Source organism: Astyanax mexicanus, chromosome 7 (assembly GCF_023375975.1).
Source record: "Astyanax mexicanus isolate ESR-SI-001 chromosome 7, AstMex3_surface, whole genome shotgun sequence".
NCBI classification, from domain to species: Eukaryota; Metazoa; Chordata; class Actinopteri; order Characiformes; family Acestrorhamphidae; genus Astyanax; species Astyanax mexicanus.
Genome location: NC_064414.1, coordinates 50234748 through 50258532, shown reverse-complemented (window position 1 = coordinate 50258532; position 23785 = coordinate 50234748). Strand labels below are relative to the sequence as shown.

Sequence of the window (23785 nt, the reverse complement as noted above, 5' to 3'; positions counted from 1 at the left end):
ATGAGTTCAGCACAGCTGTTAACTGAAAGCCTGAATTCCAGGTGACTCTACATCATAAAGCTGACTGAGAAAATCCAGCCAAGATTTACAAAACTGTCTCTATCTAAGCAAGAGATGCTACTTTAAATAATGTAAAATATAAAACATATTCTGGTTCGTTTAACACATTTTTGTTTACTAAATAATTTTAATAATGTGTTTTTCTTTATAGTTTAAATGACTTCAGCATTAATCAACAATGCAGAGAAATTAAGGTGCATCCAAAACAAGCTACTTACTGCAAAATAGCTTTAGTGGTCTTGGGGAGTTCTTGTGGGGAAGGGGACGTACACAGTACTGTATAGATCAGGTGGTTTTAATGTTTTGGATCTGTCTAGAATAGAATCTGATTCCCAAGACTCTTTCTGGTGCTCATTCTCCAATCCATCATTATATAAGCTGAAGACTCTTCACTTTTCTCCAGTGCCAGTTCCTGCAGGCTCAGTGTTTGAGCTCGGTTGCCAGAATAACCCTGTACTTCCTGCTGGACCAAATTACTTCCAGTCTCCATTTTTGCCTGATTTCTACTCAGCATGTGTTACGAGGCCTGGAGCGAAGAGTTCAGTGTTTTAATAAAGCTCTCCACCATTCTCTCATTCATCCAATTACATCTTCTAACATCGTAACAATCACAAGATGCCTTATTGTCTTCGGCTTGTAGGAAAAGTCCATTTTAAGTCAAATTTAGGGGGTTGTGGTTTTGTGGTTTAGAGGGTTCTGTGTTTTTTTTCGGTTCTAGATCAGACGTTACGCTAAACAGAACCGACTCAATGAGAAAAAGAAAAAGAAAAGAAAAAGATGATCTAAATAAACAGCATAACATGTCGACACAATCCCACAACAACCAGAATTCATTTCAGTGCACCGGAGTGCATTCACTTTAAGAGCTAATCTGCCTGTGACTTCCGTGGGTAATGCTAATATTATATGGAGGCCACATGATAATCTATTGAGGCTATTAAATAACAGGCCATATGAGAAAATATTGAGGCCACTAGATAACATACTGAGGCCACACGATTATACATTAAGGCTGTAACAGACCATATAATTAAATATTGAAGCTAATAAATAACATATTGAGGAACAAGGTACCATATACTGCATTTTAACCACAGGTTAAAATATGGAAGCAAAAAGTTAATAAACTGTGAAAAAGACTATTGTAGCTTCACCGGTTAGCACAACAATACTGTGTACAGCTCACAAAAATACACAAGATTAATCACAAAAAGGCATATAAAACACACCACACTATATAAAACAAATATAAGCATTTATCATGTGCGCCTTTTAGACCTTGTGTTATATGGTTGTTGTAAGTTCTCACTCTGCTGCTAAGTTAGTTGTTTCTCTGGCCCACAATTCCTCAGTTACCCGCGTCACATGGCTCATTACGCTCCACAGTAGAGCAACACTAAACCAAGTACTAATTTTTTAACCAAATATTATTTTAGCCCTTTCATGCATAGAGGTCACTACAGTGTACAGCTGTTTAAAAAAAAAAAATCTTTAAATATGCTTGCAATTATGGGCATTGCTGCATATAGTCCACTGTAGTGGAAGCTATTGCATCATCCTATACAAAAAAATCCCATTGGTTGGTCATTGTAATGGGAAAAAGAAGTCAATGAAATCAAGATGGCCGGCAGACAGGGAAAACCACCAAACACCTTGGCTATTTTTGTTTCTACCTTTTATAAAATTATATCACTGCAGGTAAAAAATATATATAATTACATCAAGTAACATCTAAGGTGACACATTATGTAAAGATTTTCGAAATTTTGATTTTATATTTGAGGGAATTGTAGATTAATCATCTGTCCACTTAATTGTACATCATGCATCATTAGCTATTTTTCAACTTTTATGCAATGTCAATTACTTCCAGTGTTGTTTTTAAAATAATTCATATTGTTTAATGTTTTGGCTGTAAATCAACTTCTTTAATTGAGGAATGTCTGCCAGTACAGACAGTTGCAAGCAGAGAAGTAGGGTCAAGCAGTGATAGTGAAGGTGAGTCTGGAAATGTTACTGAGGGAGTTGAGGCTGAGGAACGGAGATGAAGGAGATGAGGCTGTTGAAACTAAGGGCACCCCAATATCCAGTATGCCCCTGGAAACCACTGGCCCCAGCTCAAGAAAGTATAAAATGCCAGCACACAAAGAACCAAGTACATCTGCATGCAGTGTCTTGTAGCTTTGTGCCCTGTATGCTTTGGCAACCATCATAGAAAATAGTCTCAGAAATTAGCAACAAGCATGATTTGACAGGAAATATGATACATGCTATAAAATACTATAAGAGAATATGCTCACTTAACAGTTCAGAGACTTGACAAGAATACAGCATGATAATACCAGTCACAATCAAGATTCTATAAGGTTCTACGGTTCAGAGACATTTTCTTGTGTCACAATATCCTCCTCAGTTCCACTATTCCAACAGAATACCATATTACAACTGTATAACTGAATTACATTTGTGTTTTTTTTACAACAAAAAATGCATGAAGTACACTTGAGTGGACAGATAAATATTTCTTTATCGAATAAAGATAGAATATATATTTTTTTCAAACCTTGTTTTACATCCCTAAGGATGTATAAAAACACTTAGAAAAAAATCCTGACTGAGTTTATTATAATTCATGCATGAGAGGGTTAGAGACGTATATTATTAAACACATTTTACCCTTATTTTTAAACCTGTTCATATTGGTTTTAGCACTTTTTAATAACCGTATGAAGTTAAATGACAATAAAATTTATATCGATAAATAAAAACAAGAATCCCAATAATATGTCAATTTGACACTTACAACTATTTTTTAATGAGGCCACAAGATAATACTGTAATCAAGTGATAATTATTAATGCTATTAGATAAGATCACGTTGGTTCACTACTGCCAAATTCACACAGCAGGTAAAATGGCCCAAATTAGATTGACCCATTCCTGTCTTATTTTTTAATGTTTTGACACACTCTTTTTTTTAATGTGACTCATATCTGACATTCTTCTGAACAATTTGTGCATTAAAGAGCAATGCTTTATGTGAAGTTTCAGTTTTAGTTTCATTCTTGCCAGAGTTATTTTTTTTTATCTTTTAACGTTTTTTTTTATAATGTTAGTATTTGTCTAGCTGGGAATGTTTTAATTATATATATTTTAAGATCTGAATTATCTCCAGGCATAGAAAAACATGTAGGAATGCTGTTTTCTATCTATGATGCACAGAAAAGAAGACTCTAATATTGTACTATAATATCTATAAAAGCAAACAAATCCAATTAACTAAAATGAATAAACCGCATTAAATGAGTAAAAATGCACTGTTACTTCAGCCTCAGTGGTTCTAGCACTACTGTTTGCCCATTGGTTTTGCAGTGGGCTGGGTCAAGTTACTGGTTCACTGTTTTATAAACTTGTTCATTGGCTGGTTCATGGTCTATACTCTTAAACAGTGTTATGTGCTACAAAACATTTAAAAATAAAGAAAATACATGATGTATGTCCATTGGAATGGATGCAGAGTCTGAAAGGGTTAATAACAGGTTAATAACAGTTTGACACAATGCATAATTGTACTGTCACACATTTTCAAAACGTTCCTGGAACATTATTTAAGTAACATACCTTTTCAAAACCTTTTAAAACATTCTTATAATGTTCCTATAACATTCTCTGATACCTGTGTTATTTATTGTCTTCAACTTATAAGAGAAAAAAACTGAAGCTATTTTCAGTTTAGGTGGTTTATTTTATTTCTTGTGGTTTAGTTTTCACTTTTTAAAGCATCTTTTTCAGTTTTAGATCAGATTTTTTGCTGAACAGAACCGAAGAGGAAACCGATGACCCGGATAAGCAGCACGACGACTCAACGACACGCCGCAACTCAAACAACCTCAACTCGCTTCAGTGCACCAGAGTGCACTCACTTCAGCAGCTAATCTGCCTTCTTAATATATACGAATTGTGACTTAATTGGGTAGTGCTAATATTTACAGCCATTTAATTTTAAAACGATTGTGTTTTCTTTAATTGTAGGCATGAATACGTAATGGCTCTTGAATAAGTCATGGTCAACAGTGGCGTATATTTTATTCATCGGGACGTGATTTGCTGACTGGATCGTTTCTTTTTCTTTTTTCTTTTCTCTCCTCCGCAAAGTCCCTCAACTCCGGCAGCAGTTGCAGCGAGCGGCGTCGCAACTTTTGCAGGGTTGAGGAGGATGGGGTAAGGGGGTTGGGGGGTGGGGGGTGTGGTGCGCTGAGCTGAGCTGCTGCGCTGCTCGCTGGTGGTGGTTGAGTTTGGAGTCTTTGTTAATCAAGCCATTAATATATAAAATGATGAAACCTTTACCTGGTCCCAGTTGTTTTGGGCTTTCATGTTGTTGTGCTGTTGTTGTTTTGGGCTCTTCATCTGGTATTAATGCCATTCTGTCTGAACTCAAAGATGGCAGCCTGCCTGGTAATTCATATGCTTGTTCTCTGATGGCATCTGTCGAAATGTGCTCCCTGCATATTGGTACATACCCTGTGGGAAAAAGCAAGAGTTGAAACCTCTGACTGAGAGGGGTGTAAGCGGTTTCTTAACTGGGGCACTTGCTCCAAAAAGGGGGATTGGTGGGTGGAGGGATGGAGGGATGAAGGGAGGGAGGTGGGGTTGGTGGGGACTGGGTTCGGTGGGGGAAAATGAAGGACCATTTTGATTGTCTTGTGACTGACGTGCAGGCTGGCTTTCGGCGCTCGTGTGGAGGTTATAATTAGCGCTGAGAACGTTGAGAACAGCCACCGCTGTTGGATGCGCACTAATACCTGCATGTCTGATCATGATCTGCATTGTGCTCAATTAAGTATTATACAACACTTGGCTTGTGTTCTTCTTCAACTTGATAACTGCAGATGTGCCAAATTTGCTGCCTGAGAACTACTAGGAAGTCCCTGTTTTACGAGCCAAGAAAAGGGCAAAGTGGATAAAGGGCAAAGAGTGAGGAAAGGAGTTGCCTAATTCTATTTGATTACAGTGTCTTGCAAAAGCCTTTATACCCCTTGAACTTTTCTATCACATTTTGATGCCTTACAAACACAAATTTAAATACTGTATATTTTATTGAGATTTTAAAGGTCTCATTCCACTAAAATCCACTTTTTTTGTTCTTTCTGAAATACTAAAGGTCTCTTTCCAGTGTTTTTTCTTCAGTGGATGGGGCCAAGCTACTGTTTCATTGGTTTAAAAACTTGTTAATCGTCTGGTTCATGGTCTACTCTAATAGACAACAGCTCTCAAATTAGGGTTATGTTCAACAAAACATTAAAAAGCAACAAAGAAAATACATGTTGTCCATTCGAATGGATGCAGGGTCTGAAAGGGTTTATAACAGGTTAATAACGGTTTGATGCTAACAAACAAACAAACTTAAATACGTATATTTTATGGAGGTCTTATTCCGCTAAAATCCACTTTTCTTGTTCTTTGTATAATTGTCTGCAGTCTCTAGTAGAGGAAAATACTTAGAAATACGAGTTGATCAGAGAGATGTTAGATGTCTACGTCAACCAGTGACTACATGGCCTCACCCACCTCGGCTCAGGACCACCCACAGGCTGCCGCGGGGGTTATTCTCACTGCTGTGGGGGTTATTCACTGAGAGTCCAGCGTTAAGTGAAGTTTAAGAGTCTAATAAGTTTAATAATTGTATCTAGCAATCAGTGCTGTACCTTTATAACTAAGGCTGTATCTCTGAAAAAAATTTGTCCTTTGAGTTTTAGAGCTGTAAAGTTCCCTGCTGCAGTGCTGTTAGCCAATCAGAGGCGATATATTTGCATGTATGAATATTTATGAGAAATATCCAAAACCTGTCTTTCTTCAGAGACCTCTAATTCAGTGATCTAAAGCAGGGCTAAATAGAAACACCTTAGAACACACTTTTTTTTGTGTCACATGACATTTATTCATACTGGAGACCATAGAGGCATTTAAGGTAGGATGCAAAAAATATGCCTTGCATATTATTTAAATTAATCATGGGTGTATTTTGGGTGTAACATGAAATAAACCAGTCAGTGTGCCAGTTGTCATTCCCTTTAAGAGCCAAGTGAGCTCTGACTTTGGCACATTCGTATCTTAACAGTGCGGTGCTTTTGTGTGTCTCAGCAGAAGATACTGACCTCATTTAAGGGAACAGCAATGTTATTTTATTCTTTATTCTGATTATTGTGGAGTTAAAAGTCAGGTTTGCAGTCTTGAGCATGCAAAGTATTAATATCCCTTGAACCTTTTCACGTTTTTTCACCTAACAAGCGCAAACTTAAATCAATTTGATTGAGATTTTAGGGGTGATCGACCAACACAAAGTAAAAAATGATACATGGTTTTCAAAATGTTCATTAGATAAAAATCTGAAATGTGTGATGTGCAAAAGTATTCACCCCCCTATATCAACATTTAGTAGAATCATCTTTCACTGCAATCACGATTGCAAGTCTTTTGGGCTATATCTCTACCAAACTAGAAACATAACTCAAAGTTCTGATGAATATTAATTAAGCATTAAATCCAAATTCATAATATACTATTTCAAATAAAACAAAGAAATTGCTCTAACAATATATAACCCGAGGCCACAAGAAATTGTAGTAATAATGAAAAAACAAAAAAAACTAAAACATTGTCACCTCAGGAGCTGTGTATCATTCACACTGCAAAGCAAAGCAAATTTTGAAAGGTTTTATCTTAATTTAAACACTCAGATTCCAAGTTAAAGGTGACCAAATCCAATGTATGATCATACTGTAGCCTCACATTTGTGTATGTGAGCAGCTGAACATAATATATTGCAAATGGAACTTTTGCTGTAACTAAGTTGGTGTATAAATCGAGTAGTCGCTCCCATTTGAGCAAATCGGCCGTAAACATTACAGACATCACATTATATCACCTCACCTCCCCATGCTTATGTTAAAAACTAAAACTGTCCCCGTAGTACATAAAGCATCTAAAATCTCTAAAATAATCACTCTGTAGCTGTAAATCAGCTCCTCGATAGTGAAGAAAAGCAGCTGGATAATGTTAAGACACTGCACCAGCCGCATTACCGCCTCCCTAAACTCCCCACAATCCGTCAGCTTCACCTCCCGCAGTCCGGAGCCGAAGACGAGACGTGATGTATGATATACGCTCCATTAGCGCGTGTGTTCCGGGAAAGAGCCACGTCAGTTCACCTCGCCGCGAGACCACGGGGTTAGAGGTCATGAGAAGTGTAGCAGCTATCTCTTTTTACAATGCAGCAGAGAGAGATTACTCTGGAGGAGGCAGACTCACGTGTGTTGGAGAACAGCAAGCCCAGCTCACAATATATTAACTTTAAATAAAGAATATATGCAGTTTTGGCCTTTACTGACGCTGATAAATGAATGGGAGGTAAACAGATGGTAGGGGTTAATGCACTGTTAATTAGTAAAGCTCACAAACTGGAGATACATTGCATTTAGATAAATATATTACAAAATAGCAGATAATAGATAACAGTAATATATCATCAGTCCTGATCTTTACACAGTGTGAACATTTCATGATGAATGGACCAAGAGAAATAGACCAAAATGCCCTGTTGTTTTAATCTATGTAAGTCCGTTTTTATATGTACACTGAAAAGACCAGCTGCTGCTTATATTGTATCATGATTGTATTGTTTTTTTTACAAGCTGTATCTAAAAGATAATACAGTATATTGAGACATCAAAATAATATACAGTATTTAGACTGCAAAATAATAAATTGAGGCTATACGTTCATATTTGAGGGAACAGAATATTATACTTAAAATAATATTATATTGAAAAATAAGTTAATAAGACAACATATATATGCCACACATTAATACATTGACAGAACAAAATAATACACTGAAGCTACAAAATCAAATATATTTAGACCATAAAATAATACTGTATATTGAGACTATGAGATAATATTGCGAGACTGAGATAACACATTGAGACTATAAGATAATATATTGAAGCTTTGAGATAACATATTAAGACAATAAGATATTTTGTGACATAAAAATAATATTTCGAGACAATGAGATAAGACATTGAGACTGTAAGATTATATATTGTGACCAAAAGATAATATATTGAGACTATGAGATAACATATTGAGATCATAACACAATATATTAAAACCAAATGAGATAATATTTTGAGACTACAAGATAATATTTTGAGACTGTGACATAATATATTGAGACAATAAGATAGTTAACCAAGATTTTTAAATAATAAAGAAACTATAACATAATATATTGAGACCATAAGATAATATATTGAGACCATAACATACTATACTGAGACTGAGATAATACTGAAAACTGAGACTTTGAGAAAACATATTGAGACCATGAGATAATATATTGAGACATTAAAATACCAATTTGAGACAATGAGATAAAACATTGAGACTATGAAATTATATATTGAGACCATACGACATTATATTGAGACTTTGGGAAAACATATTGAGACCATAAGATAATATATTAAGACTATGAGATAACATTTTTTAAATAATAAAGAAACTATAAGATAATATATTGAGACCATAAGATAATATATTGATACCATAAGATAATATACTGAGACTGAGATAATACTGAAAATTGAGACGTTAAGATAATATATTTTAAAATAATAAAGAAACTATAAGATAATATATTGAGACCGTGAGATAATATATTGAGACATTAAAATAATAATTTGAGACAATAAGATAAGACAGTGAGACTATAAGATAATATATTGAGACCATGAGATAATATATTGAGACATTAAAATAATAATTTGAGACAATAAGATGAGACAGTGAGACTATAAGATAATATATTGAGACCATGAGATACTATATTGAGACATCAAAATAATAATTTGAGACAATAAGATAAGACATTGAGACTGTAAGATTATATATTGAGACCATATGATATTATATTGAGACTATGAGATAACATATTGAAATCATAAAACAATATATTAAAACCAAAAGATAATATATTGAGACTATGAGATAATATTTTGAGACTACAAGATAATATTTTGAGACTGTGACATAATATATTAAGACAATAAGGTAATTAATCAAGATTTTTAAATAATAAAGAAACTATAAGTGTCACGCCTGGCCCTGTTTCCTGTCTGTCCTCGTGCCTGTGTTGTCCCACGTGACCCGTGCCCCTGTGTTCTGCCTGTGATTTTCCATTACCTCATGTCTCATTTGTAGCTCCACCCCTTCCCCAGGTGTTTCCACTCCCAGTGTGTTTCCTGTTATGTTAAAAAGACTTCCTCTGTTACTTGTCCTCTGTCGGTCTTTGCACTGTCCCCCGTTGTCTGTCCCTCTGCGTTTCTCTGTTCTCAGTGTTTCCATAGCCTTAGCCCGAGTCCCTTGTTCTTTGTTTATCTTCTTGTATAATTCTTGTTTTGTACAGTTCTGTTTTGTTTGTCTAGCTTTAGTTATTCCCTGTTTTTGTTCTTAGCTCTGTTTAGTTTCTTGTTCTCTAGTCTCCCTAGTTTGTTTTGGTTTGTTTCGCTGTTCTTTGTTTATTTGTTTATTTATACTTATTTAATAAATTTATCGCCATACCTGCACTTACGTCCGCCTCCTCGTCTCTCTGCCTGGGTCAAATCCTGACAAAAAGACCGACCAAATGGACGTACACCAGTGGCATGCTGCTCGGAAGGCGGACCTGGAATTTCTCCGCCTCCTCGCCGAGCAAATCCGAGGAGATGAACCGCTCCCAGCGCCTTTCCTCGGGTTGGAGCCCGTCAGCCCAGCTTCAGTGGCGCCCACCGAGACCCACAAGGGGATCCCGTGGACTGGCTCCAGGATGGCGATCCGCCATGCTCCATTCGGGACCCCGGCGTTGGAATCCCCGAGGCCTCAAGGACGCCGCAGGCCTCGGGGTAGACGTTTTAAGGGGTCCCGCCAGCCGGAGGAGAAGCCCGTTTCCGGGGAGGATTTTCTTGGGGGGGCGCTTGGGCTGTGTGCGGTCAGCCTCGATCCTCGCCCCGACGAGGACGGGGGTGGCATGGATGCAGGCTGTGAGGAGTCCTATTCCTGGGACTACTCCGATCTCCTCACACCTGCGTCCAGTGAAGAGGAGTTTGAGGACTGCCCTCCTGCACCAGCCCGCCAGCCGCTACTTCCTCCTGCGGTAGCTGCCGATCCGCGCCCTGTGTCTTTCGCGGTGGCAGCCGAACTGCAGGCCGTGATTCCCGCGGTAGCAGCAGAACCGCGCTCCGAGACCCCCTGCGCGGCGAGCCAGCCGCGGTCAAAGACTTTCCCCGCGCCAGCTTTCACCGGCGAACCAGCGCTCCCCGCGCTACTCACACCTGACGCTGCACAAGAGAGTAGGACTCCAGTCCGGGTTTTTTCTTCAACCGCAGCTTTAGGCTCCAGCATTGCTGCAGCGGATCTCTTCATGCCACGCCCCGTGAAGCACGCGTCTGAAGCGCTGCGTCCCGCGATACACGCGGCTGAGATGCCACGCCCCGTGTTGCACGCGCCGCTCCCCGAGATTTCAGCGGCGGCCGCGCCGCTCTCCGAGATTTCAGCGGCGGCCGCGCCGCTCCCCGAGACTTCAGCGGCGGCCGCGCCACGCGCACAGACTGCAGCGGCGGCAGCGCCGCTCTCCGAGCTTTCAGCGGCGGCCGTGCCGCGCTCACAGACTGCAGCGGCGGCAGCGCCGCTCTCCGAGATTTCAGCGGCGGCCGCGCCGCTCCCCGAGACTTCAGCGGCGGCCGCGACGCACTCACAGACTGCAGCGGCGGCAGCGCCGCTCTCCGAGCTTTCAGCGGCGGCCGCGCCGCGCTCACAGACTGCAGCGGCGGCAGCGCCGCTCTCCGAGATTTCAGCGGCGGCCGCGCCGCTCCCCGAGACTTCAGCGGCGGCCGCGCCGCGCTCACAGACTGCAGCGGCGGCAGCGCCGCTCTCCGAGCTTTCAGCGGCGGCCGCGCCGCGCTCACAGACTGCAGCGGCGGCAGCGCCGCTCTCCGAGCTTTCAGCGGCGGCCGAGCCGCTCTCCCAAGCACCAGCAGTCCCAGCTGCTCCAGTTCAAGCACCAGCAGTCCCAGCTGCTCCAGTTCAAGCACCAGCAGTCCCAGCTGCTCCAGCTCAAGCACCAGCAGTCCCAGCTGCTCCAGCTCCAGCACCAGCAGTCCCAGCTGCTCCAGCTCCAGCACCAGCAGTCCCAGCTGCTCCAGCTCCAGCACCAGCAGTCCCAGCTGCTCCAGCTCCAGCACCAGCAGTCCCAGCTGCTCCAGCTCCAGCTCAAGCACCTGCAGCTCCCAGAACTATGTTTGGGCCCAGGCCCCGTATTTCCAGGCCTGCTCCTAGGCCTCCTGACTATGCCCCTAGTTATGTGCCCAGGCTGTCCCCACAGACTTTTGCCAGTCCTGGGCACCCACCTGTGTTTTTGGTCCCCCTGTCTCTCCCTGTCCTGGTCCCTGTATCTGTGATCGTTCCAGTTCCTTTCCCCGGTGGTTTCTCTGTTCCTGTCCCTGTTACTGTGTTTGTTTCCGTCCCCGTCAATGTTCTAGTCCCTGTTCCCATGTCCGGTCCCGTCCAGTCTCTGTCTCATGTCCAGTCTCCGTCACCTGTCCAGTCTCCGTCACCTGTCCAGTTCCCCGTCCAGTCTCCGTCACCTGTCCAGTTCCCCGTCCAGTCTCCGTCACCTGTCCAGTTCCCCGTCCAGTCTCCGTCACCTGTCCAGTTCCCCGTCCAGTCTCCGTTCCCCATCCAGTCTCCGTCACCTGTCCAGTTCCCCGTCCAGTCTCCGTCACCTGTCCAGTTCCCCGTCCAGTCTCCGTCACCTGTCCAGTTCCCCGTCCAGTCTCCGTTCCCCATCCAGTCTCCGTCACCTGTCCAGTTCCCCGTCCAGTCTCCGTCACCTGTCCAGTTCCCCGTCCAGTGTCCGTTCCCTGTCCAGTCTCTGTCCCCTGTCCTGTCTCCATCTCCTGTCCAGTTCCCTGTCCAGTCTCCCGTTCGGTCTCCTGTTTTCCCCGGCCTCTCCCTGCCGCCAGCCCCCGGGGTTTGTTTTTACGCGCCTCGGGAGCTGCGCGTTTAGGGGGAGGTTTCTGTCACGCCTGGCCCTGTTTCCTGTCTGTCCTCGTGCCTGTGTTGTCCCACGTGACCCGTGCCCCTGTGTTCTGCCTGTGATTTTCCATTACCTCATGTCTCATTTGTAGCTCCACCCCTTCCCCAGGTGTTTCCACTCCCAGTGTGTTTCCTGTTATGTTAAAAAGACTTCCTCTGTTACTTGTCCTCTGTCGGTCTTTGCACTGTCCCCCGTTGTCTGTCCCTCTGCGTTTCTCTGTTCTCAGTGTTTCCATAGCCTTAGCCCGAGTCCCTTGTTCTTTGTTTATCTTCTTGTATAATTCTTGTTTTGTACAGTTCTGTTTTGTTTGTCTAGCTTTAGTTATTCCCTGTTTTTGTTCTTAGCTCTGTTTAGTTTCTTGTTCTCTAGTCTCCCTAGTTTGTTTTGGTTTGTTTCGCTGTTCTTTGTTTATTTGTTTATTTATACTTATTTAATAAATTTATCGCCATACCTGCACTTACGTCCGCCTCCTCGTCTCTCTGCCTGGGTCAAATCCTGACAATAAGATAATATATTGAGACCATAAGATAATATAGACTTTGATATAACATATATAGACCACGAGAAAATATATTGAGACATTAAAATAATAGTTTGAGACAATGAGATAAGACATTGAGACTATAAGATTATATATTGAGACCGTATGATAGTATATTGAGACTATGAGATAACATATTGAGATCATAAAACAATATATTAAAACCAAAAAATAATATATTGAGACTATGAGATAATATTTTGAGACTACAAGATAATATATTGAGACCATAAGATAGTATTTTGAGACTGTGACATAGTATATTGAGATTGTGACATAATATATTGAGACTGGGACATAATATATTGAGACATTAAGATAAAATATTGAGACCATAAGATAATATGTTGAAACTGTGACATAATATATTGAGACTATGAGACAATTAATTGAGATATTTCAATAATAAAGAAACTATAAGATAAGATATTGAGACCATAAGATAATATATGTATACCATAAGATAATATACTGAGACAATAAGATAAAATATTGAGACTATACCGTAGTATATTGAGACTTTGAGATAATATATTAAAACCACAATAAATATATTGTGACCATAAGATAATAAATTAAGACGTATAATATATATGTATAATATAGTTAGGAATGTTTTTAATCGCATTTATTATAAACATACCATTTTGAGATATGTCATAGCATTATCTTTTCCACATATTCACATTAAAAGCACTGTGGATGATTATATAAAACATGATAAAATCAAATAAAAATAACCCCTACATTTCTACATTTCTACAACTCCACCAATTTGTCCAACTTCAAATCTTTCTAAGCTTCTTTTCTATCCAGTTACAGCTGCTGGACTGATAGTGGGCTGCAGTGTAATTGGGCTGCAGACACATTCCTGGGCTATCCATCCTCTCCTGAGTCTGCTTCAGAGCTGGCTGTGATAAAGTCGAGTGCATGGCCATATCGGGAGAACAGCTACACAAACACTCTGCAGACACCTCCATCTCCCAAACTGCACATCATCCAGGATTCATCCAGTCCTGAAGCTCTGACTCACACACTGTTCTTTTACATTTACAGCACACTGTGCGTCAGGCTTTACAGAATACAGAGGAATTAGTCCTGTGGGAGTTGGGCCTCATGTGAACCTCATGGTTTGGCTCAACTTTTAGAGATGTTAAATGACATCCATACTGAGAGGCCAACATTCTTTTTTATATATATATATACCAAATATCTCTATACAGGTCTAACATTCTCATATGTCACTAAATAATTTTATACTTTTAATTTATAGCCCCCTTCAGACAGTCTGTAACTGTTTTAGATGAGTTTTTATTTTATGAGTTTTTCTTATATGAATTTAATTTTCTGTTTTGCCATTTTCCAGGACTTTTTATTCATATCATCCTTTTATATTTTTTTCCCATTTTATTTTTGTAATTTAACCTTTTTTATTTCATTTATTTCACCTTCTTATTTATTCTATCTTAGGTCTTACCTTTTATTTTACGTCTATTACTTACTGTTTTTGTCCTCTATTTCTTTATTTGAGTTTCTTTTATTATTCTATTTATTTATCTCTTTATTTTATTGCCTGTCCACTTATATTTTTATTCTGAATTATTTAATTTCTTCTTAGTTAAATCTTACATTGTTTGTTTCTTATGTTTTAACAATTTATTTTTATTGTTTTGTTTATCAAGCTATTTATTAAATTTAGCTTACCTGATTGAATACTTAATTTTAATTTTAATTTAATTTAATTTAAATTAATTTAATTTCAGACTGAAAACATTTAGGTGAAACATTGAAAGAGACAGGTGTTGCACAATGAAACTGAAACACCTGGTTTTAGAGCACAATAATTTACTGTGGTGACGGACAGTTCTGGTGGAAACAGGAGAGTTGAGGTGCACATTGAATTCTGCCGTGATTTGATCAGCCGTGGTTTTATGTTTTTTGGATTCAATCCGGGTTAACACCCGAACATCCCTTTCAGACAGCTTCCTCTTACAGCGTCCACAGTTAATCCTGTTGGATGTGGTTGGTCCTTCTTGGTGGTATGCTGACATTAACCTGGATACCGTGGCTCTTGATGCATCACAAAGACTTGCTGTCTTGGTCATAAATGCTCCAGCAAGACGTGCACCAACAATTTGTCCTCTTTTGAACTCTGGTATGTCACCCATAATGTTGTGTTCATTGTAATATTTAGAGCAGAACTGTGCTCTTACCCTGCTAATTGAAGCTTCACACTCTGCTCTTACTGGTGCAATGTGCAATTAATGAAGATTGGCCACCAGGCAGCTCCAATTTAGCCATGATGAAACCTCCCACACTAAAAGGATGACAGGTGTTTCAGTTTCATTGTCCAACCCCTGTATATATCAGACATACATTGTTGCTCTGGTGTTGTAATGTCCTGAAGAAGAAAGTCGTCACTGGTGTACTAAGTAGGAGGTGTCAAACTTGTAGACCAAAGAAACCACTCAACCACTAACCCCAGACATCTACATCTTATCTCTCTCACTGCATTCATTCTTTTATTTGCAATAAATCCATTTCAACCACCCTCAGTGATAAACCCAGCTCCTCCTACAAAACAGGATCTGCTGTGAGACACGGGTTCGACCGGTCAGGGCGATTAGAGATCAGCGTGAGTAAACAGCACAGCTGCTGGATGGCTGAGCAGAAAGCGGAGTCATCTTCAGTTCCAGGACAGAGGAAGAGCGTGGGGATGAGTGGAGATGAGCGGAGATGAGCGAGGAGACAGCAGTTTAAGCAGGAGGTCTTTGGCCGCTGCTTCAATTGCCTCCATCTGGAAAACAATGAGGAGCTTTCGTGTGCAGAAAGCAAATATTTGTAAACAGAAAAGACCAAGAACTGAAAGCTGGATGGGGAACACTGGGCTGTTGGGCTCTCCTCTGGTTTTATTTCCGTTATTTTGTCCCTGCAGGGATCCGGGGCAGGATTGTTTCTGAACAGGAACAGATGGTGGCGTGCGATTCTAAAGCATTTCAACATTTTTAAATGTTTATTGACATTTCTTCATAACCTCATAACCTCGTATATGTCAGTAATAAAACAGGAAAGCTACATAATCTGCTAATGATGAGCAATGTGTCCAAAAGTATACAGACATCCATTCAAGTTTAATTCAGAACCTAATAGAACCTAGTCCAGTAGTGTGTGAGATTAGTATTTTTATCATTATGAATCATTTTTGTGTTCCTTTTACACATTTAGGGATTTTCTAGATTTTAGGCCTTTTTTCTGAAGAAATGCCATTCTACAAATATTTTTTGACACTTAGTGGCAGAGTTGCAAAAAGAGGCACTAGATATAGGGAATTTAAAACACAAAATTTCAGCAACTTTTGAACAGACACTAAAAACTTTATTTTATTAACATGTTAATGTAATTAAGAAAATAAAGTGGCAGATTTACTAAAAGAGGTATTAAATAAAGGCAATGTAATGAGAAAAAATTAGGCACACTTTAATACAGAAACTTAAAACTTTATTTTATTAACATATTAATGTAATTAAGAAAATAAATGTAATTATTTTGACTTTTATCTGCAGTAAATAAAACAACACTTGTTATTTAAATTGTTTGAAAAATAAATACTTAGGAATAGTTTGTATTTAGGAATAGTTTGGATTTAGGGATAGTTTGCATTTAGGAATAGTTTGTATTTAGGAATAGTTTGTATTTAGGGATAGTTTGGATTTAGGAATAGTTTGGATTTAGAAATAGTTTGGATTTAGAAATAGTTTGGATTTAGATATAGTTTGGATTTAGGAATAGTTTGGATTTAGGTAGAGTTTGGATTTAGGAATAGTTTGGATTTAGGAATAGTTTGGATTTAGGTAGAGTTTGGATTTAGGAATAGTTTGGATTTAGGTAGAGTTTGGATTTAGGAATAGTTTGGATTTAGGAATAGTTTGGATTTAGGTAGAGTTTGGATTTAGGAATAGTTTGGATTTAGTAATAGTTTGGATTTAGGAATAGTTTGGATTTAGGTAGAGTTTGGATTTAGGAATAGTTTGGATTTAGGAATAGTTTGGATTTAGTAATAGTATGGATTTAGGAATGGTTTAAATTTAGGCATAGTTTGGATTTAGGAAAAGTTTTGATTCAAGAATAGTTTTGATTTAGGAATAGTTTGCATTTAGGAATAGTTTGGATTTAGGAATAGTTTGTATTTATGAATAGTTTTGATTTAGGAATAGTTTGCATTTAGGAATAGTTTGGATTTAGGTAGAGTTTGGATTTAGGAATAGTTTGAATTTAGGTAGCGTTTGGATTTAGGAATAGTCTGGATTTAGGAATAGTTTGGATTTAGGAATAGCATGGATTCAGGAATAGTTTGGATTTAGGAATAGTTTGAATTTAGGTAGCGTTTGGATTTAGGAATAGTTTGGATTTAGGAATAGTTTGGATTTAGGAATACTTTGGATTTAGGAATACTTTGTATTTAGGAATAGCTTGGTTTCAGGTAGAGTTTGTATTTTTAATACGTTAATAAGACCTGTTTTAATGCGTGTGAGCTGCAGAGCAGAGCTGTAATGTTGGTGTAGATGGTTGTGGTTTTTAAAGCTCATTTAGTGAAGTGTTTGAGGAATATCGTAATCAAACCATCAGCAGGTGTCTAGACGCAGATTACGCCCCTCCTGTACTTTGAGCTGCTGCCGCAGTTTCCAAACAAGAGCCAAATGAGCGTAATCAGCTGGAGGGGCGCAGCCCCCCGACTAAACAACTGGAAGAGCTCTTTTATTCCAGTGCCACCATTTCCCTCCCTCTCAGCTCCAGTCAGGCAGCATGCCCAGATATTTCCCCCGCGAATAACCAGCCTTCCCAGCATTCCCAGTGCTGAGAACATATCTCTCCATCTCTCTCTCTCTCTCTCTTTCAGTCTTTTTCTTTCTTTATTTCTATCTCACTTTTTCTTTTTCTTTCTCCCTCAGATTTTCTCTTGCTCTATTTCTCTATATCTCTCTCTATCTGTCTCACTTGTTCTTTTTAATCTCTCTCTTACTTTCTTTTGCTGTCTATATCTCCCTCTATCTATTTTCTCCATCTTTCACTCAATATCTCAATATCTCTTTCTCTATCTTTCTCTCTCTTGCTTGCTCTCTTTCTCTCTCTCTCTCTCTCTCTCGGTCTTGCTCTGTCTATCTCTTCCACTCAACCTTTTACTCTTTCTCTATTTCTTTCTCACTTTCTCGTGCTCACTCTCTCATTCTCACTTTCTTGCTCCCTTTTTCCCTATCTCACTCTCTCAATCTCTATCTTGCTCTCTCTCATTCTTTCTCTCTCACACTCTCTTGCTCTCTCTCTATATTGCTCTCTCTTTCTCTCATACTCTCGCTCTTTTTCACTTTCTTTCTTTCTTTCTTTCTTTGTTTCTACCTCACTTTCTCTTTCTCTCTTTTTCCTTTTTATCTTCCTCTCTATCTTTTACTCACTCTATTTCTCTATATCTCTCTCTTTCGCTATCCGTCTCACTTGCTTTTGCTCTTTAATCTCTTCCTCTCTCCATCTCTCTCACCCATTTTTTTTCTTTTTCTCTCTCCCTCTCTCTTTCACTATTTCTATCTCCCTTTTCCTTTTTCTCTTTTTTCTCTCTCTCAATCTTTCTCCCTCACTTTCTTTTGCTCTATTTTTCTCCCTCCCTCTCTCACTCCACATCTCTATCTCTATCTTTCTCTGTCTTGCTTGCTCTTTCTTTTTGTATCTCTCTCTCTCTCTCTCTCTCTCTCTCTCTCTCTCTCGTGATAGTGTACAGTATACCAGTATAATTTGATGTTTACCACATGGGTGATTAGCGCTGTGTCATTAGACACCTGTTATAAAACCTTTCCCAGTCTCTTTATCTTCCCTCAGAATGTTTTATTAGAGTGCTGAACATTTATAAGAGTTAATAACCACTGGCTTCATTACGCTCCTGCTACCGGGCCTCCTTATCCACGGTGCGTCGCCTGGCTCTGTCCCAATTCCCTCAGCCAATGACGCCACTGAAAAGCAGTCCAGCCCCCTGCGGGAAAACTTCAAGCCTCTTTCACTCCGAATTATTTTATTGTTTTATGTCTGCAGAGTTTGACTGCCTGTTGTTTTAAGGAAATTCCAGGCCTCCAAGGAAAACACCATATATATATATATATCAGGTTATTGAACTCTTCACTGGATTTAATGGGCCTTTGGACAGTTTTGACATTGTGGAGTTTTCCAGTGCCAATCTAAACAGTTCCAGGGCAAAGCATGCATAAAACAAAAGGTAAAGGAAATATTTAAGTAGTGAGAGGGACCTTTTTATTACTGCAAATACTGCTCAGAAACGTCACTGAGCGTAAAACGAGTTGGAAAGTGCTCTAAAACATCATTATCACGACCATGACCGGAGACCCACCTCAGCTCTTTCCCATCACAGCGAGGGTCTGCTCACTGAATCAGCCGCGGCTGGGGTGATGAAAAATGATTATAATGAATTAGATCATCCTAAAGCCCCCAAGTTCTGAAACTGAGAACTGAGACGGACAGGAAGGAGATGGTGGGAAGTGAGGTTATGACTGGTATGTCTGGTTTACTCATTGTCTGGAAATGACAAGATATTTTCCCACTGATATACACAGATGCGCCCATACAAATCAGCCACAACATTAGCACCATTCACTGTCCATTTTATTAGCTGCTCTGATCATATAGGAACATGGTGTAGTCCTAGAAGTACAGACTGTGGTTAGTGCTGGACGATTTTCAAAATGGAGTAAACGTGAATTTACGCACAGACATTTTATCTTTTTTATTTAAATATTATTTCTGAAAAAAAAAAACAAAAAAAAAAAACATATATATATATGTATATATATATATATATATATATATATATATATATATATATATATATATATATATATATATATATATATTTTTTATTATTATTATTATTCTTTTTTTTTTTTTACAGGTAAACTTAATTTTGAACCATTTCTTTGTCATCTGTACTTTGATTTTTAGGGGCTGGAAAAATTTATTATAATAATTATAATATTTTTTTTAGGCCATAATCGCCCAGCACTAATTGTAGTCCTTCTGTTTTTCTCCACAGGACATTGTTGGTGGACTATTCTCGATCTAGCAGTGATACTGAGGTGTGTAACCTTTAATAGCATCAACAATCAGGCAACAAATTACTTTTTTTCAGCTATTACACCATCCTTTTCATTTTTTATAAAGTTATTTTTAAATAAAATGTCACAACATGTCTCCATCAAATAAAATTTGGGGAGGTGGAATGAATTGGAGATTTTACTTTGAAAGTGGATTAATCTTTTTTTTATTTAAAGTGGTCAAAGCCACATGGGAATGAATACCACCAAATTGTGTATTTAATATACTAGTGCATCAAAAAAAAAATAGAATATCATTGGAAAGTTACTTAATTTCAGTAATTCAGTTCAAAATGTGAAACTCATATACAGTATTATATAGGTGTATTACACACAGAGTGCTTTATTTTAAGTATTTATTTATTTTATTGTTGATGATTATGGCTTACAGCCAATTAAAAACCCAAAAAACAGTGTCTCAGAAAATCAGATTATTATATAAGACCAATTGGTACTTTTGGCAGTGTGGGCAGTGTGCCAACTCCTGCTGGAAAATGAAATCCGCACCTCCATAAAAGTTGTCAGCAGCAGAGTGAAGCATGAAGTGCTGTAAGATTTTGTGTGAAAACAAAACTGCACTGACTTTAGACTTGATAATAAAACACAGTGGATCAACACCAGCAGATGACATGTCTCTCCTCCAAACCATCACTGATTGGTGGAAACTTCACGCTAGACCTCGAGCAGTTTGGACTGAGTGTCTCTCCACTCTTCCTCCAGACTCTGCTCCCTTGATTTACTTTAAATGAAATGTAAAATTTACTGATGATCAGTGATGGTTTGGAGAGACATGTCCATCATCTGCTGGTGTTGATCCACTGTGTTTTATCAAGTAATTTTACCAGGTAAAATAAGGGTTAAAAAAGTCCTCTGTTTTTCATGATACTGACTCTTTGATTTTGTTTCTACAAGAAATTTACCACATCTCTCTGCACATATAATTTATAAATAGTGAGTATAGAATCTAAGAAAATATTATTATACAAGTCCACACGTTTTTCTTCATAGTTTGAATTGAGTATTAATCTACAATGCAGAATTTATTGAAAATATAAAAAACACTGAATATTAGGTGTGTCCAAACTTTTGACAGCTACTGTTTATGGATAATTTTGTAAAATTTTTACTCAAGCATATTTTTGCCTGCAGACTTTCATTTCGTACATAAATAAAAGTATGTCTAATTAATCAGACACTTTTTTTATTGTTTTTAAAAAAATACACTACTGTTCTATCCATGGCTGTAAAGTCATTTTTTTGTCATTTAAATAATAAACTTAAGTCAGTTTATACTTTTTTGATGTGAAAAGACATTTATCTTGCTTCACACAGTTTATACTGTTTTATCAGGTGCAGGAAAAGCACCCACGTCTTCCACCGAGCCGTTAAATCAATTAACTCTGAGGATATGGAAATGCAATCAGCCACTGGGGTTCGGCTGAGTGACCTTTCACCTTTGAATGGGAGCTCTGTAACCCGGCACCGCTTGAGCCTGAGCACCAGTCAACAAATGGGCTTTATTCTGCAGGAAAGATCGGCTAGGGGGCAATTTAGAGATTTAAAGAACTCTAGAGAGCAGCTCTGAAGTTGGGAGTAAGTAGCTACACTGACAGATTTATATTTCTTCTGTTTTCTGAGTATTTTGCTTTCTAAGTATATTAATAAGAAAATACTAATTTTAACTTTTCAGTTTTATTCTCTTACATTACTTGCAGTGTCTTTACAATCCAGCAAATTGTCACATTTCTTTATCATTCCTTGTTAGACAAAGATAAAGATCATAATCATAAAAAGAAGAATTAAATCTGTCTTAAAAATTTCTTAAAGACACATCACAATGCTTTTTGCTATCTTACACCCCGTCGATATCATCATAGTTTAAGAATAAATCTACACTGATGTTCGTGGTGGTCTGGAAGTGAGGTGTGTTCAGGTAAATATCTGCCATGTTTCTATTTTGGAGGCGGAAAATACAGAAGCTCCACTGACTGATTAAAACCCTGACAACAGTCAATCGTCAGCGTTCATTTCTATAGGTGCTCCCAGAGCACAAACCTGACTTTTAACTCAACAATAAACAGAATAAAGAATAAAATAACATCACTGTTCCCTTTAATGAGCTGCTGGTGTATCTTTACAGCGTGTACGAGCAGCTCAGTATCCTCTGCTGTTAAGATATGAACGTGCCAAAGTCAGAGCTCACCTGGCTCTTAAAGGAAATGACAACTCACACACTGGTTTATTTCATGCTACGCCCAAAGCACACCCATGATTAATTAAGAGAATAAAAATAGAATAATAAAAAGTGTATTTTTTGCGTCCTTACGATACCAAAGACACACAGACACACCCTAAATCTAGCTGTGCGATCTGCAATTGATCGGCGCACTATTGATCACTAAAATATTTTTTTTGTACTATTGCTTCTGTTCCTAAAGAATGTGTTTTTTTTTGCTTTTAATTTCACTGAAACAAGCTACTCTATACACTACACGAGGGCTGCACAATATATAATTTCAGCATCGTTATTGCACCATTATCACTCCACCATTTCATAACTATATTTTATTTTTTACAAAAATGAAGCTCCTGTCAAACCATGATTAAAATATAGTATTTTCTTCTTTGATCCAGACGAAACAAATCTGAACTAAAGGTTTAAACACATCCTGAAACTCCTGCAGAACTATGTTCAGTACAGCAGGGCGACTGCAGCTCAGAAGGCCTCTGTTTATTTTGCTCCTCTAATTGCTGGACGCAGGGCCAGATTATCTACTGTTCCATCTCTGAAGTGGCTGAAATCAGTCAAACAGAGGATCTTTCGTATCAAAGTCACTCTGAGATCAAAAGATCAAAAGCTGGAGCTGTGCTCTGATGGTCAGCGCCGCCCATTAGAGTGGACTGGGCTGGACAGAGGAAGGAAACGCGGGTGACTAAGCGTGGCTTTATACTGTGTACTGCTGATCTCTTTATACAGGCTGAACTGCATGGGTTCCCGCTTTTGGGTGGGCATCAGTAGTGTCGATGCTGTAAGTGTGACAATAGCTCAAAAGCCATTTTATTAAAATAATAAACTGCCCCATTATGAATAATGTTGACCAACCATGTAATTAATTTGAGCTAAATATGAAGAAAAGAAGGAGGTGAGGAAGATGAGGAAATAGAGATTATCAGCAGGAGCTGAAGAGGAAAAGGAGGACGTGACAATAAAGAGAAGACAATGACAATAAAGAGGTAGAGGTAAAGAAGGAAGGAGGTTAACATAAACACAGTTTATAAACGAGTTTTCGGACCTCAAATAATGCAAATAAAAAAAGTTCATATTCATAAAGTTTTAAAAGTTCAGAAAACAGTATTTGGTGGAATAACCCTGGTTTTTAATCACAGTTTTCATGCATCTCGGCATCATGTTCTCCTCCACCAGTCTTACACACTGCTTTTGGATAAATTTATGCCTTTACTCCTGGTGCAAAAATGTAAGCAGTTCAGTTTGGTTTGATGGCTTGTGATCATCCATATTCCTCGTGCTTATATTCCAGAGGTCTTCAATGGGGTTCAGGTCTGGAGATTGACTATCAACTTATTTGCTTGTCAGTAAGCAACTGCAGAAAGGCATCAAGTGACCTACAAAAAGAATGGCAAATTGCAGCTGTGGTGAAGTGCACGGAAAGACCATTTGGAAACATGTTTCTAAAGGGCATGTAAAGCTAGAACATTTACTGCTGGGCTGAGAATGGACCACCACCCCAAATCAGCAGACCCTGAGGTCAGAAATAAACCGTTGATATATAGGATAGAGAGGGGCTAATAAGTTAACTCCCTACAGTGTGCAACTGTACACCTACAGTATATACTGGACCTGAGCTCATAAAATGCACAGACAGAGAGAAAGTGCTA

The 23785-nt window shown here is 38.7% G+C and overlaps 2 protein-coding genes across 5 annotated transcripts in view; both read right to left on the bottom strand.

Annotated features, from left to right (window-relative positions):
- Positions 1-4496, bottom strand: part of ednraa (endothelin receptor type Aa) — a 58824-nt gene extending 54328 nt beyond the window's left edge. Inside the window, exon 1 of the mRNA XM_049481395.1 lies at positions 4408-4496. Within this exon, the coding sequence (XP_049337352.1) occupies positions 4408-4467 (60 nt within the window). The 5' untranslated portion in view covers positions 4468-4496. The remainder of the gene's footprint in view (positions 1-4407) is intronic.
- Positions 4497-11127: 6631 nt separating this feature from the next.
- Positions 11128-12606, bottom strand: LOC125802951 (uncharacterized). Of its 4 annotated transcripts, XR_007439994.1 has the most exons (4): positions 11961-12606; positions 11853-11912; positions 11745-11804; positions 11128-11696 (listed from the first exon to the last, which is right to left on the bottom strand). XR_007439994.1 is itself a non-coding variant. In XM_049481413.1 (3 exons), the coding sequence occupies exons 1-3, from the start codon at positions 12051-12053 to the stop codon at positions 11628-11630; spliced, it is 330 nt and encodes a 109-aa protein (XP_049337370.1). In that variant the 5' UTR covers positions 12054-12606; the 3' UTR covers positions 11128-11627. The 4 variants fall into 4 exon arrangements, 3 of the variants coding, with proteins under 3 accessions (XP_049337370.1, XP_049337371.1, XP_049337372.1); XM_049481413.1 differs by having other exon boundaries at positions 11128-11804; XM_049481414.1 differs by having other exon boundaries at positions 11128-11804; positions 11991-12606.
- Between the last annotated feature and the right edge of the window lie 11179 nt (positions 12607-23785).

Excerpts from the sequence above, each read along its gene's own strand:
- LOC125802951 (XM_049481413.1), bottom strand. The coding sequence starts at position 12,053 with ATGGAGACAGGACAGGGGACAGAGACTGGACAGGGAACGGACACTGGA. Across the intron at positions 11,913-11,960 it reads CTGGACGGGGAACTGGACAG|GTGACGGAGACTGGACGGGG; the intron begins GTGACGGAGACT and ends GGAACTGGACAG. Across the intron at positions 11,805-11,852 it reads CTGGACGGGGAACTGGACAG|GTGACGGAGACTGGACGGGG; the intron begins GTGACGGAGACT and ends GGAACTGGACAG.